The sequence below is a fragment of the Callorhinchus milii genome, unplaced genomic scaffold, assembly GCF_018977255.1.
Source record: "Callorhinchus milii isolate IMCB2004 unplaced genomic scaffold, IMCB_Cmil_1.0 Scaffold24, whole genome shotgun sequence".
In the NCBI taxonomy this organism is placed as follows: domain Eukaryota; kingdom Metazoa; phylum Chordata; class Chondrichthyes; order Chimaeriformes; family Callorhinchidae; genus Callorhinchus; species Callorhinchus milii.
In genome coordinates this window covers 9,232,206-9,248,978 of record NW_024704765.1, presented here as the reverse complement: position 1 = coordinate 9,248,978, position 16,773 = coordinate 9,232,206, and the positions used below count along the sequence as shown (strand labels likewise).

General features: G+C 40.8%; 1 protein-coding gene across 1 annotated transcript in view; it reads left to right on the top strand.

Annotated features, from left to right (window-relative positions):
- The first annotated feature begins 2,874 nt into the window (after nt 1–2,874).
- The window catches only part of camta1a (calmodulin binding transcription activator 1a), a 278,218-nt gene continuing 264,319 nt past the window's right edge, over nt 2,875–16,773 (top strand). The window contains exons 1-2 of the mRNA XM_042343585.1: nt 2,875–3,002; nt 15,473–15,591. Coding sequence (XP_042199519.1) covers nt 2,978–3,002; nt 15,473–15,591 — 144 coding nt within the window. The 5' untranslated portion in view covers nt 2,875–2,977. The remainder of the gene's footprint in view (nt 3,003–15,472; nt 15,592–16,773) is intronic.

Sequence of the window (16,773 nt, the reverse complement as noted above, 5' to 3'; positions counted from 1 at the left end):
CAGTCACTACACTCTGCAGCAAGTCCTGTCCGGACAGTACACCGCGCGCTCACAGCGACGCGATGAGGGCCGTATCAAATGCAAAAAAAAAATTATTCGATCTATTGAAACACTTGCGGCAGAATTCTAATACTGACATTGACGAAAAACTAATAATTGTGCCCCCCCCTCCCCACCCCCCCCCCACACACCCACACACACCCCCACACCCCCCCACACACCCACACACACCCCCACACACACACCCCCACACCCCCACACACACACACACCCACACACACACACACACACACACCCCCCCCCCACACACACACCCCCACACACACACCCCCACACACACACCCCCACACACCCCCCCACACCCCCCCCCCACACACCCCCCCACACCCACACACACACCCCCCCACACACACACCCCCACCCCCCCCCACACACCCCCCCCCACACACACACACCCCCACACACACACCCCCCACACACACCCCCACACACACACCCACACACACACCCCCACCCCCACACACACACCCCCACACACACACCCCCACCCACACACACCCCCACCCACACACACACCCCCCACCCCACACACCACCCCCCCCCACACACCCCCCCCCCACACACACACACCCCACCCCCCCCCCCCCCCCGTTGGTGAATAGTGGGCAGTATCAAGGACTGACCTTGTATGACTGGCAGTGTCCTTCATGTTGATCTGCTCGTTACAGTATTGGTGGAATAAATCAATTATTTTCTCTATTCATGAATTTTGCTTTAGAAGTGCAGTTGTAAGTGACATATTTCGCAAGAAGCATTGATGGCTGGTAACTTGGTGTGAATTTTCCAAAGGATTGACTATTTTTAACTTCTCTCTAACGAACCTAAACATAATCTCCCAAGACTTTTCCTTCTCCTTTACTGAGTACTGTACATCTACCGCAGGAAATTCACTGAGGTTTATTTGTGATGTAACACCATCACTGTGATGTCACGCTGGTGGAAATATAAGTTTATAGCTTATTCCTTAAACTAACTGGTGCTTGTCTGGCTGAGGAAGTAACACTCACACATCCCCGACATCAGGGCCTGAGTTCACAGTCCAGACTGACACTCCAGTGAGATAAAGCACTGCAATGTCAGAGGGACCATCCTTCGGATGTTGAACTGAAGTCCTTGTTCACGTGGACTATTAAGTTAATTCATTAAGAAACCCCACATGGCTCTTTGTGGGATCTTGCTGTGCACAAATGGCTACCATGTTTACCTACAACTGAACTCCACAGCAATTACCTCTGAATTGCTTTGAGTCATTTTGATGTTATGGCATTATTAATTGTGTTAAATGATTTAGTCTGCACTTGAGACAAGGCAGTGTGAGTTTCAGACTGATCTCTTTAAGAAGTCCTGTTTTGCATTATTATTGCAAAAATAATAAACAGATCTCTTCAACTAAATTAATTTAATATCTCCTTATATCTTTGTAGACTCTTCTCTTGTGTGTGTACTGGTGAAATAAGTACACAATCAATTATGCACTTATCAGGAGAGTGCTATAATGACAACACCTTGGCAGCAAGCCCCGCTCGGGTGGTAACGTGTATCCTGGAATGAATCCAGAGTGGATCCACTGAAAGACATTATTGAAACCTCAGTTCTGGATTTGTTCCAGAGCAACAACTGTGCTCTGCACGGGCCGTGTGGCGTTTAGAGTTACAGAAAAGCATCGTCTGGGGGGGCTGCTTATCACTTAAATCTTCCTGCTTCAGCCAGAAACAGATTTACTTCCCTGATCAAAGGGGCTACTGGGATACTGAAAGCTTGTGGAAACATATGTTGTTTAACATTAGGCTGAACAAGCACTGTCATGCCTCCCATGGCGGTTCATTGCTAAAGCCGCTGCCCAGAGCAAATGTGAGCTAAGCACACCAGGAAGGTTGCTGGTTCGATTCCCGGTCTGTGCTGAGTTAGCTGATCTCAGCTGGAGGCAGCAGGAGAGATGCTACAATTGGCCTCAGAATCCCTGAGCCAGGAAGAAGGAAACTTGGCCGAGGTTCCATGTCCTGATCGTTATTCAGTTGTCCCTGCTGCCTGTGTGTGTATGTCAGGTAAAGACAGGATCAGTTTGGGCTGAAATTCCCCTGCCTCCCTCCTATTAATATCATTATAGGAGCTGTATCACATGCCAATGTTGGAAATGTTATTTAATAATACTATTTTGTTATATACATTATATACAGTTATATAAATATATTTATATACAGTTTACACATTTATAAAATATATACGAAATATATATTTGTACAAATATGTACATCATATTAACATAAATACACAGTCAATCCACTTTACGACGTACGCTTCCAGCGAAGCGCTTCGAAACGTAATTAATGAATTAAGTCTCATTTAATCCCAAAGACGCGCGGTAAGGCGCCGTATCAAATGCAAGGATGATTATTATTGGAGACAGAGTTGTATATTTAGCAACTGTGCTCCCAACCACGTGGAGGCTCTGCGCGGGGAGTCCGTTCATCTTGGGTTTGGGAGAAGCCAATCCACTTGGTCCTGTTGTTGCTCCTCATTGCAAAGTCTGAGAGGCAATGAGGGAAAGGGAAAGGGAGGAGGGGGGGGGAGGGGGCACGCTCCGGCGTTGTGCGTCATCGCGTTTTTTCCCACGCGACGTGCGCTCGCGGCACGCGGCGAGGAAAGTGGGCGGGGAACGGGGCGTCGCGCAACCTCACCCGCTGACCGGAAGCCGCCTCGACGGGCGGGCGCGGCGTCCAACCGCGCTTCGATCCGACGGCCGGAGGGGCGGGAGCTGAGCGGGGGCCGGCCAATGGCAGCGCCGGGAGTGGGAGAGAGAGAGAGAGAGGGGGCGGGGCTTGGGAGCTGGGGCTGGGTCGGCGCGCGCTGCAGGTTCGGTTGAGCCGAGGTCTTCTCCGGCGCTCGGGTTTAGGGATGTAAGTGGGGGGACTGAGCAATGGCTGCCGAAAAGAAGCCGGAAGGTAAGGACTGAGGGAGCGACGGTCGTGTGTTTTTTTTACACACACACACACACACACACGTACGTACATCTATACCCGCAATACATACACACATACACACGCACGGACGGGGGGTGGGGGGGAAATATCAAAAAATATTAATTCTGCTCGCGCTGACAGCGTCGGGGGGGGCGGGGAGGGAGGGAGGGAGGAGGGGGAGAGGAGAGGAGGGCGACAATGAGGTGAATCCGACAGGAAAGCGCTGCGAACGGAGCGGAAAAAAAAAACCGTTATTTTTTGAATCCTCGCCCTCCCTCTCTCCCTCTCTCCCTCCCTCCCTCCCTGACAGGAGGAGAAGCCGGGGATGGCCGTCCCGCTGTCTGTCTAACCTGTCGGTCTGCGTGTCCCTGTCTTGTCACTCTCTGTGGTGTAAACGGGAGAGACGTGTCTACTACCCTCCGTGTATTTTTTTTCTGCCCCCACCGCCCCCCACCACCGCCGCCGCCGCCATCCCATCCCTCAGCCGCTGTCACTTTCCACCGGTTGTGTGTGTGTGTGTGTGTGTGGTGTGTGTGTGTAGGGGGTTGGGGGTTGGGGGGGGGGGCGGGAGGAGGATTATTTGAAGCCCCCCTCAAAATGCCATGGCTTTGCGGGAGGCGGAATCCCGCAAGAGGGCGGTAGCGGATTGTTTATCTGGGGCTAAAGTGCTTAAAGTCAAGTCGGTTACTTTCCTTCCCTTCCCCTTCACTTCCTCTCCTCCCTTTTGATGCACGTCAAATATTGCAATTGTTTCCCCTACCCCTCTCCCTCCCCAATATATATACACACATATATATGTATATATATATAAAAACACCCCATAATAAAGAGGAATCTATTAAAATAGGCAGCTTCAGTTCAGAGGGGGTGGGTGGGCGGGAGGGGATGGCACATGGTAAGTCAGTAAAGTTGTCATTGATGCTAAAATAATAATAATAATAATAATAATTTGGTCGCTCCTTTCACGACTGTTTGCGCGGCACCAGTCGGCCGCCGTGCTTCGCCGACAAAGCGCGCTCGTCGCTCCACTTTACGGCGTGTTCTGTGAAGCGCTTTGAGACGCCTCCTCGACGCCGCGATAATGCGCTCTGTGAGTTGCAAGGATTATTATTGTTACACCCGCAATCCTCGGCTGCTGGTTTGGCTTCACTACTTCGGCGATTCGGTTCTGAAATAATTCGGAAAGAAGTAATTCAGCGAAATATTTAACCAAATTTCTTCTCAACCAAGTGACTAGAGATTGAAATCGCCCCTTCTTACTGCTGTGTATTCCTATTGTAAATTTAATCTTGCGGAGTGGTTTTATTTTTGGGTGGGGGAGTGAAAGTATTAAAATTGTTTCTTCCGTTCTGAGAAAATTTGTGGGAATGTAAACTCACTTAAAAAAAAGTTTTTTATTTAATTGTTAAGAACTTTTTATAAATGTTTCCCCTTCGTAGCTTTTCTGTAAACCGTAAGAATAAACAATATGAGGTTTTTTTCTGAATTATGATGAGAATGTTGAAGCCTTAAAAAGTCTTCTCCACAGTGATGGTGGGCAAGCTATAAGAATGTCAGCTATTATACTGTGAAAAGATCTGTGCGTTTGCTTGATACACAGTAAATTGTGCAAACGGACAAAATCTTGCATGATGTAGTTACTCCAGGATTTAATTATAGTCCAATATGATATATTCCATTAATATTTTACAATGACAGTACTGAACACGCCAGGAAATTATTTGTGAATTTGCTGATTCTGAAACATTCTATCCCCCAACCCTACGACACAGTGAGACTGTAGTAACTTGTAGATTAGTCGTAGGGTAGTGCTCTTCTAGGATCAATGGGTAAGGTTACTTGTGACATTATCAATACTTTTTTTTGTAATAATATCAAGCAACAAACAGCGGCAAAGCAAACATTGGCAAGGGTTTTATGATTTCTGTGATTTTTTTGTGAAAATGAAATTCTCAGTTTCAGGAGTAGTTCAGTGCAGTGCATGTTGATGACCCGAGTATATCCTTAAGATTTAAAAGGATCATTGTTGCCCTTGTTCTTGAAGATGTAAAAAAAGATTTGTTGGAGTGTGTTTTTTACAGGTTAACTGTGTTTTATTTCACTGCCTCTGTTAGACGTGTAGAGTGGTTCTCATAGCAGTATTTTACATACGGGAAATGATAGCTTTCTCTTTGTTTTGGGTACCCTATTCACTATATATTTTTAAAAACATTTAAGCAAACAGGTTTTGTTGTACCCATACAACGCACTTCTTCCTTTGCAAATTGCGGCTCCTGTCAGAAATAATTGTGCCAATCGCAATTCTATTAGACGATCTATTTTGATTGCCGCCAAGTTTTTTTTTGTCATCTTTTGCAGACTTGGCTAGGATTTTTGTTGCTCCTGATTAAATTACTGTATCAGTTTCTCTGTCAAAAGAAACACCAGCTTCATAGTCAGAGAGTCACAGCTTGATTTAAACAGCTATTCCTTCCTGCATGTATGCATTCCAGTAGCTACGGTGTTACTTTACTGCCATACGACAGTAGCAATGCATCAAGCCTTCTGTGGTCAACTATTATCTCAGTCTAGCTTTCAGTTCAAGGAATTCTTTGTAGCTCTGGTAACTTGGTACAGAGTAATCATATTCCTACTTTTGAGGGGAGAGGAAGAAATATTGTCGAGCTTTGTATTTTTTTGTTCTGTTTGCTGGTATTGAGAGTCAAAATTAAGGCCATAGAACCACCAGACAACAAAACTTGCAGCTAACAGTTTATTAGATCATCGTAAAACCGTTGCGTAAAATGCTAACTATCTCATATACACATACCTGGTTCTGAGAATGTGTCGGCAAAATGTATCCATAGAGAAGCTTCCTGAATATCTGAAATGTGGATTTTCTGCCACTCGAGCAAGAGACATCTAGTGGCAATCATTGGGTATTGTTCTGCCTAGATTGTCATCTGGCAGTGGATGGAATTCATTCCCGGTCCAAATGACTAGTTTTACCCTGGTTAGCTTGTTTAGCTTATTCTGAAATGTACTGCTATTGACTCTTGAGTTAAGTCATCAGAAAGTTTGAAGAAGTGTAATGGGAATCAAAACATATTAGCAAATTGGTGACTAGGATAGAGAAACTAGGGTGTTCAATCAGACATTGAACAAGCCACGTGCCCCTTCCCATCCCTACATGTAAAAAGGGGGAAGCGTCCTTTAATATTCTCATAATATTCAAGTGAGAGGCTCAGGGTGGCAACGGTTCAGACCTTTATATAAAAAAGAACTCAAAGAAATTAAATTCAATGGAAAAGGTATTTTAAAAAGGGCTTTAAAATGTGGATTATATGTTGCAAAACTGTTTGGTGATTTTGGATTACAAGGTTGCACAGGAGTACAAGTCCCTATATTTAGAAGTCATAAATATTCTTGTACTAGACATTATGCTAAATTCATGCAATAATGGTGCAAATTGGACACAGAAATACTAGCATAAAGCAGATGAATCACAGTCAAATTGGACAGCTCCACGACAGAGAGACTGTGAAAGTAGATGGTGTAATAGCTGAACAGACACCCTAGAAACTAATGCACAAATTGACTTACTTCACTTATTGGTGTTAATCTGACCCCTTTTCACCAGTGCAATGGATTCACAATGCTACTGTAAGTAGATTAAATGTGCGTATGGTAAGAATGCACACTAGGGTGTAGAGTTTCCACAGATTCTCAAGAATGGCTTAGTAAATGGGCGGGTGGAAACAAGACATGTCAGGTGCCCCTGACCATATGTGGTGGTGCTCGCAAATTTTGGAGGAAATGGGAGCTCCGTGATCATGGGCAGTGATGCCCTGCTGGCACCAGTAGAGGGGCTTTGGTTTATGTGCATCACTCACTGAGCTTCAATATAACTTTGAGATAAAACAGCTGTATATTCGTGACTAAAAAACCAAATATTATTCTATCGCTTGGAGCTCAAATCTGTGCACAAGTATACATTTCAAATAAATTGCCAAAATGGCACATTTTTCAAGGTACTAGCTTGATTGGCTTTACCATCATGCAGATTTAGCAGCTGCTTAATGGGAGTACCCTGAGGTGAGAGAAAGTTTCCTTTATCTAATGGATCCAATTAAACAACGACTGTGGATTATGGGGAGAATATGTTGATGCCTGAGCAAATGGTCCCATTAAAAGGATTTCCATTAAGTGGTACTCACCAGACAAGGAAAACATCACTGAAGAAAACGATTTCTAGATGTATTCCCTGCTGAAGAATGTTAATTGTCGTCCACAACAGAAGCGGACACTTGGCTATTTGTACAGAATCATGGCTAGGAGATATTTTCATTCCAGACACATAAATGTGAGCCTCTTGGAGACTGAGCTGTCTTATCTGAACTTTTCTGATGCCTGGGCAGTACTATTGATTGTAAGTGTAGATTAGACTCACACTTCTGAAGTCCAATAACAAGTACCCTTTATTTTAGGGTAAATTAGAGTTTGAGGGTATTTTGCGTGAAGCTCAGTGCATTGGTACCATATTGTCTCCGCTTATGTTAAATACGTTTAATTCAGATTTTTCTTTATTTATGGGGTATAACAAATTTCAGATTTAAAAATTGGAAGATGAGGTGTTTGCATTTATTCATAAGCGGTTGTCTTGTGTCTAATCCCTTTTATTTATTTACCTACAAAATAACAGTAGACAGGGGACTACAATTGTAGTGAAGTGCTTTGATATGTTTCAGAATTATAGGTGCTATAAACGTACAAGGTCTTCCTTCTTTCATTCTATTTTTTTAAAAAAGCCCTTTTAGAATTGCAGTCTTGTGTTTTTGTGTATCTTCTAAAATCCAATGTTAAGCGTTTGCAATTTTCTTTTGTGTGTACTATACATCTGAGACGTGCTCTGATGTATGAGTTCTGTACTCTGCTCCAGTACATTATGTTTTTGTATAATTAGATGTGTTGCAGAGCTAGTATCTTCAGCTTTGAGGTCTTGTTCCCCAGGGCCAGTGAAGCTGTAGAACTACTTTACAATTGCAACGGTGGGGTGGGGGGATGAGTGGGGGGTAAGGCGAGGAGGAAGGAAAACAAATTTAAGCAAGCATAGCAAAATTGAGTAGGGAACAGAATGAACGCAAGAAAGAACAAATATGGAGCTTCAAGCGCTGAATTTTCTGCTCCTGAGACCTGGGAATGACTTGAACTTCAGGGGGTCTTGAGCTTTGCTACACCCCCTGTGCAGAATATAATTCAGGAAGCAAAACAGACAGAAAACCTTTTTCTGGAAAGTAAATCTAAGAAATTACTTCAGTCCTTCGAGCGCTGATAGTAATAGGAAATGGGATTGTTTTTCTTTCATTTTGTATCTAGTCTTGTGAGAGCCACAATAATGGGAACAGATTGGTTTGGCTACATCACAAAGATAGTTTTTTCTACGTGGCTCCATTCTTGCCCCTTACCAACAGCCTCCTGTAGAGTGTACTGACTGCTTCTCCTCCGGTCTTAGTCGGTATGCTTTATCCATCCATTTGTATAGACCTTAATCAATGATGAAGCTAACAATTCGATATAAGATTGTCAATATAATAATGTGTTGGAATTCATTCATACTAGGCATGAGGTTTAGGGTGCAGTTCATGTGTGGCCCACAACACAAAGGCATGTGCTGTAATATACTGCATGTCAAGCGATCGTGTACAATATTTGTGCGATTTATATAATGTGGCACAAAGAGATAATAATATTAATCCTTGCACCTTATCACGTATTTGAGACTTTGTCTGTGGTTTGTTACAAATTGATAGTAAATTGACTGACTTGCTTGGAGAGCCCACAAGAATACCTGATGTGGGTAGTGGATACGTCATATTTGTGGAATAAGGAGTGCTTTTCTGAGGCTAACCAATATTATCAGTGTAGCACAGATTTCAATGGTACAAATGTAATTTTATTGTTGTTGTAGGACTGTACTGACTTTGGAGTACTCGGTGACATACCTCACCTTGATGCTTAGAAAATCGCAGCGATTACACTTTGTTGCTTGATCTCTTTCAGCGGGACGATATCGTGCATCGGTTATGTGGAGCATCACCGTGCTGTGTTCTTACTTGATGCTCACCGCTGGGGAAATAAAATAGACTGAAAACAGAATAAAACTGTTCTTGCAAACTCCAGAGTACATATTATTAAAAAAAACGATTTCAAGCCTATATCTTTCTGAGTTCAGATGACAGTTACAAATTACTCAAGCTTCTTTGTTGCAGTTTCTGACACGATATGAACCCCTCGATGAGATTACTGCTTTGCAATCTCTCCTGGATATCCTTCATTTTACATATAATATTGCATAAAACTGAAAGAAGGTTTTGAAATAAGAATGCAATGGTGTTATTGGGTAGGAAATTAAAAAAAATTACCTGTTTTACAGGTCTGTTTAGTTTAAACTAAATTATATCTTGATCATATATCTCAGAAACATGCTGCTCAATATGTCCAGTGATAGAACAAACCCATGTCAAGACACAGAATGAGTTAGTTGCACAATATGATGTCAATGATGCAAGTATGAGATGCACTCTATTTTATGCAGATAAGTTGCCTCAGATACCAAGGCATGACATGAACTTGTTCTATCCAACTTCTGGTAAACTTCATGAGCAGCCAGTTCTTCATCTCATGGATTTTGTATTGTATAGATACACACTGTTATATTCATTCTTAAGGTGGTCTGCAGCGCAAGAGTTCAGGCATCTGAACAGACAAGAGCCAAGTATCTACAAGTGGTACCGTTCTAGTTTAGGTGGAAAGCTTTTGCCAAATATTATGGGTTTTCAGACAGAGAAAATTATTAAGACAATTTCTAGTGTTTGTGATATACTGTGTGAGAAAGTGGAGGCTATTGGCAACAGTCTTCAAGGGTGCATTGTTAGAGCATTTCTGGTGTTTTAATACTAAAGAATCTGTAATATTATTTATAGTGACGGGTGCAAGCTTTCTCTGCCTAAGAAATGGGAATTTGCTGTCACATTTGCCTATAAATACATAGTCACTACACAGGGCACCAGTTACAAGTGAAATGCCTTTGAGAGGTTTTATTGTAGGCGCTATGTCACATGAAGGATTATTAAGTATCTGCCTACCAGGAATAAAATAAAATATTCCAGCTCTATTCTTGCTTGCACAAGAGTGCACAAGTAGATATGCATTTTTAACTGTGTCTAAAATAGGTAGTGAATTATGTTCCTTTCAGTCTGATGAATGGAAGACTTTGTTTCCGAGTTGGATCACAGTGGAATTTTTGGAGAGTTAAATTTGCTGCTTGGAGGAATGCCAAGAATTGTTTTTTTTTGCAATCTGAAGATTACTTGTATGGTTGTGTGAGGAAGCTACCCAGAGGAAAAATTGAAGTTCTGCTCAAGAAAACTGCTGTTCAACTAGAAACTCTTACACTTGCATATAAAATACCCGATCTTTAAGTGACAGTTGGCCAATGTTTAAGTTCAGTAATTTTCATCTATGTTCACAAGAAATTGTTGACAAGTAATGAATGACAAGCCATACATAGATTTAATTGAGGTGTTATTGGTGCTACCTATATGCATATTCAGGAGGTTATAATAAAAATGCAAAGATCAGAACGTTACTTTAATTGACTTGAAATTAAGGGATCAAGACCTGCAGCTGATGAAGTGTTGGTCCACAGTAAAAGTACTGGTCTGCCAACACATTAACTACTGTGACCGAATTTTATTTTGCGACAGATAGTCGTTTTCTATATTTATGTTGGAAACTTCCTGTGTGGTGGAGCCTCGAGCGAGTTAGCATTTAACAGAGTTAGATCACGCTCACTGGCCGTGGACCAGTGTCCAGTTCCCACTGTTACTGGTCCATCGTTGATTGTGTTGCTATTGTAGCTTGGTTTGTGAAACTGGTTTTGCTGTGGCCAGATCTTAGCAAGATCGTCAGTCTCTCTGTTCTCTTGGGCTAGGCTGCATTTTCCAGCTATTTGATTAGGGTTAGTGGCTAGTGGCAAAAGCAAAATTGTAATTGATTCATGTGCTGGTTGGTTGTATCAACTGAGCTGTAACTGAAGGGTTCATTTTTGTGAAAAGACCCTTGGGACTCACATTAGTCATCTGTTTTCAACATAGTAAAGTCTGATACTTCAGGCAACATGCAGGCATCATCTGTGACCTCATTACTCCCGGCCATGTAGAAAGTAAGTAATTCAGACACATTTAATTTGTTTTTTCATAAACTTGGTACGTTTCTACACTGAGGTTGTATTGAGAATATTGTGATAATGCATTTAAGCAGGAAAATGGGAAGCTTTGCTATCTGAACTTGTGGGGCCCAGGAAATGACATCACTAGTTAATTACCTACCACTGGGAGTCTCTGAATAGACTTACACGGCAGATCTGGGAACCTATACATTTGACTTTGCCACTGGATAGGTTTAGCAATTTAACCCAATGTCTTTCCCAGTGGTTAAATGGATTTCAGGCGATGCATTTGTTTTTTTTATGGTTTCCAGCATTTTCGAGGTTTCATCTTATTTGGCTGTGGATTTAAGGAAGCTGATGAATTATTCAGAATATTCTTGATTTTCTAGAATATTGTGTATGTCTTCTAAAACCAAACTACAGCATACATGGTTGCATTCAACAGTACTTTTTAATGTAAATGTCTTTAAGTTTTGTGCAGTGCAAATTGTTTGATTAGCACAAGAAACAGGAATGCCGTCATAATGTAGAGTAGGACTCCTAGTTGAGAACTCTTCACCTGCTTCAGTAAGCTGTTCGTCCCAGTTTCAGAGCTTTCTCACCAGTTTAGGTGTTTAACAAGTAAATCAGAAGGACTGAGTCCTTGGTTAAAACTGAAGAGTGGGATGTTGTTTGTTTTCACTTTGAAGTAGTCCACTTCCGTGAATCTTAGATTAACTTCTGCAGCCACTGATGCACAAGCTGGTATAATGACAACAGTGAGGTGTGAACCATGAAAATATTCTTCTGTTCCATTTTTACATCCTGAATGCACAAAAGGCTTAGTGATGCACATGGTCAGCATCTCATACGACCCACAGATTCATCAGTAATATTTGTTAGTGATACATGGATGGATGGTTGGGTAATTTTATACTGGAATAATGAAGTGTCTTGCAGTATTAGGCCAAAATGGATTCAGCAGCAATATTGTGTTATTTATAAGTATTTCATTCGAAGATTAACTATAGGTTTTGGAGAATGAGTGTATTGCTTTCTGCCAAGGGCATAGAGCAAAATGCAAAGCAAAGTGTGAAAACTGATAAGACAGTACAGAGGTTGAATCATTTATCATTAACCCAGTCTTCAGATTGGCCCCTCTATCCTCAGATCATTAGCTATACGGTAGTAATAATGTTAGCTGAAAATATTACCCAAAAAAATGTCAGTTTGGCTTGTGTCTGTATCAGAAGGTTGAGGGTTCAGAACCTCTCAAGTCTCCAGTGCGACTTGAGCTTTGAGTCTAGGTTGACATCTCCCTGTTGTTGGGGGGAATCCTACATTGTTGGAGTTGCCATCCTTGGGATGAGATGTTACATTGTCTGTTCATGTGGATGTTAAAGATTACTTGACAATATTGGAAAAGGGAAGGGAGTTTCATCCAGCTTCCTTGCCAATAATCTCCAGATAAACTGGTAGTTCACTTCATTATTGTTTGTGGGATATTGCTATTTGCAAATAGCTGCCCCGTTTGCCTACAGTCAATGCACCAATTCGTTTTGGAGTGCTTTGAAATATTTTGACATTATAGGGTGCAAGGTAGGGTGTAGGGAGGTATTTTATGATCCACTGTTTTCTTATTTTGCCCTCCCAGCCCACTGGTCCAGTGAAGATAGAACGAGTAGGTGTGATCCTGAGGAACGCTGCTGCATTTTCGAGGAACAATATTGCCTCAGACTGTGGAAAGCTTGAGATTGGACCTATACTGTTGCTTGATCTTGTGATTTATTACAAGTTCATTGCTTTTTCTCGGACGTGGAGAGATTCCAGACAAATATTGGATATGAATGTAGTAAATTTCTGTCTTGTTGAGGAGAGTGTAGATTGTTACACTGAATTCATTCATTTTCTTCTTACTAAATGGATGTTTTAATTGAGAGTGATTGCTGCAGATAACCACTCCCTCCTATTTCAGATATAACATTTAAAATATATCATAATCGTTTGTCCAATAAAGGTTAGGCAATGTGCATGATGTAGTGGTGTTTAAAAGAAATTTACACTAGAAACTCGCTAATCTGATCATCAAACTGACTGAGGAATTCCTGGCTTCTAGTCTCCACAGAAATGTACAGGAACCTCAAATCTGATGCTTCAGTTAACTGTTTAGATTTTTTNCCCCTTTGAAAGGAAGAGCAGACCCAAACCCATCATGGCTTTCCATCATCATCATCCCACTCATCATAGATTACGATTGAACCTATGATTCACTAGCACAACCACATGGTAAATTTGCTCATTGAGTCCCAGGGAGAGCTGCTCTAATATCTACCATCTTTAAGCCCTGTCATTTATAGAAATCAAAATAATAAAAAGAGACTGTATGTTCGTTATCATTGCGCAAAACTAAAACAATATTCGAAGTTTTAATACCAATATTTTCTGTTTCGTTACCCCTGGGATTAGTCAGTGTCACGTTATTATAGCTTCTTCACAGTTCCAGTTTTGTGTCGATAATTTCTACCAGTATTTACAGTTACTGCAAAGAAAATTCTTTGGGGTTAAAACAGACTACTATTGTTGGGATTACTTCTAAGTGGTCCAAGAACGAATATCTCAGAATAAATGAAAACAAATTTCAGACTTGTATTATCTATCCAGACAATATGATTTTTAATTACATTTAAGCTTTGAAAATGTACATAATATATTTCCCTTGAGCTTTTAAAGATTTTCTTCAGATGCCTTGTTCCTGTTATGGGATATCATTTTGTCCAAAAACTTGTCATAAGTAATAATCATTTGCAGAAGTTATGGTTATTTAAAATTTGAGGCATAAGTGATTTGAAGATTATTGAAATATTCTAGATAATAGATTGCTGGCTTTGACGATGTCTTAAACCACAAGAGCTTTACTTGCCGACAACAATTTATTGTTCTTTATAATGTGTAGTTCATTGAAAAGTTCAAAAAGTTCCCCTTTTTTTTGAAAACCCATGTTGAGCAATAGTATACGTGCAAACATTCAAATGAAAGGATGCACGTAGATCATGTAATGCTTTGGACGTTCAGCTCTTTCTGGTTCAGTGGTGGCGCTCTTGCCTCTGGGTCAGAAGGTGGTGGGTTCAAGCCCCACATCTGGATTTGGAATTACATTGTCTAAGATGACACTCCGATGGAGTGCTGGACATGTGTTACGTTGTCGGAGGACATTTCTGTGTGTAAATTGACTGCCATGTTTCACCCACAAAATACACAGTCAATCCACTTTACGCTTTGAGATGCAAGGCTGTATCTCAAATGCAAAGATTATTATTTTTCAACCAGCCGACCATCAAAGTATTCTATATTTCTATGCGGTGTATATAGAATAATCAATATCTAGAGCAGTTTAGAGCAGTTATCTAATTAGGAGGTTTAGTGAAGGTTTATAATTGAAATCTGAGTCATGAGATAAAATTACTGAACTATTATTCAAGTAATTTTTAAAAGAATACTCTGTATAGAGGTTTATTTGGGTTTATTTTGTATTTTGATCTGTGTTTAGCAAATATTATTGAGGACTGCCATTGCACTTTAATAAGCCTAAGATTAATAGTTATGATGTTTTATTGAACGTCTGTATTGCAACATAATTTCTTATTTACAAAATAAAAACTTGTGATACTGTGTTGCAGAAAATTTCACAGAATGCTAACATTTAGAAAAGGTTTCTGTTTGACTGTTATACTGCGACATGTCATATTAGAAATACAAAGCAAATCACTGATCACCGTGCAGAACACTTAAAGAACACTTAAGGGAAGTCCCCTAATGGTCACAAAATGTGGGTAAAAACAGGGTTTGCTCGGTTCAGAAAAATGAATACCAAATTATGATTGAACGTATATTGGGGGTGGGAAGGGAAGTCTCTACATTTCGAAATTTGTTCATCTGTTACATAACAAAGCCTCTTCAAAAACATTTGAAAATGTCCTATTTGTGGGCAAAAATGGTAATTAGGTTTTGTTAAAAGTGTAAATGAAATGGTGGATGTTTTAAAAAATGAAAAGCATGCCTTATGAGCAAGGAGTTAAAACAAAATGCCGATTCTTCTCATTCCGTAGGGTAATATTTCAGATTCATTACTGGCCTTTCCAGAATGTTTTGAGCTGGTTTCTGCTGCACAAGTGCTTTGTGTGTGCTTGTTACTCTTAGCCTAATGTGACCTTGTCCATATGTTTCTGGAGCAGTCAATAATTTATACCATGTCTCTTCATTTCAGATGATCATGGGAACAGCAATGGCAGTCATGTGAAAATATTCTTGCCCAAGAAATTGCTTGAATGTCTACCGAAATGTTCTGCTTTACCAAAGGAAAGACACCGCTGGAACACAAATGAGGTACTACAGAACCCTTGCTTTTTCCACCTCCCTCCAACTGATAATGGTGTAGTAATGTTTTCCACAATATCCATAATGGATAAGTTATTGAAGTGGCGATGCTCATTAGTTTGAGTTAATTTAGTGGCTGTTGTAAGAATTGGATGCAAGTAACAGAAGAGTTGGTATTCCAAGTTATGGCTTGGTTTTCCTGACAACTTTAAATCATTACAACCGTCCGATGTATACAGTCGAAAGCTCACTCCTGCAACCTTATGGGGAATTAGCAGGGTAGTTTGTACTGATTAAAACTGTTCAAGATTTTTGCTTCTTGATCAATGATAATGGAGATTCTACCATGATCAGGGGACTGGCTTGGGATGACTGTATTGTAGATCTCTGTAATTTCATCTGACAAACTTGCCTAGGTTGTCATTTTAAACAGGACCTGAGACTAATGAGCTGAATTAAACAGTGTCTGAGCAACAGCCCAAACTAAATGAGGTTGAACAAAATACTGCCTGCACATAGGTATGCAATGCTTGTTACCTTACTCTTGGTAAATGTGGCGTTCCCATCTGTGCCAGGTTCTGTCTTGCTTGAACAGATGTCTTTTATCATGTGGAGAGAAAAACAAAAATTGGTCATAATGCACCATTAAAATTATTTTTACATGAACAAAATAGGAGATGAGAACATTAGCCCTTTCTTGTTCAATCCCAATGTATTTTGTAAAGTGTACGTCTATTATGAACACTTCTTGCACTGAATTGTACACTAAAAGTAAATTCACTGTAGCCAGATGTCCTACTTTTTGGCGATGTGGCATTTGCGGTATGAAAATGTGGTTTTCTAGAGATCTAGAAATGCAGTCTGAACCCAAAATCCAGTTTTCCAACTGAATCTTTTTATAATAACGAGACTGGTAATACGCGATTGGTTAAAATAAACTTGAGCCATATTTAATAGATACATTACAATAGTTTACTCAGAACAGGCAACAACCTCTCATGTTCAAACTGATGCACTCCTTAGGTGATGAGAGAATCAGCTGTTGCATTGCACTGAAGGACATTGTGGCTGCTTTCTGTTCAATGGGGTCTGTGTCATATTGCATAGTGGTGATTTGCATTTGAGTGATTTGTCATATTCATGTTGTGTTCACAAATAGTCTTAACAATGCAACATACGTACTTTCACCTT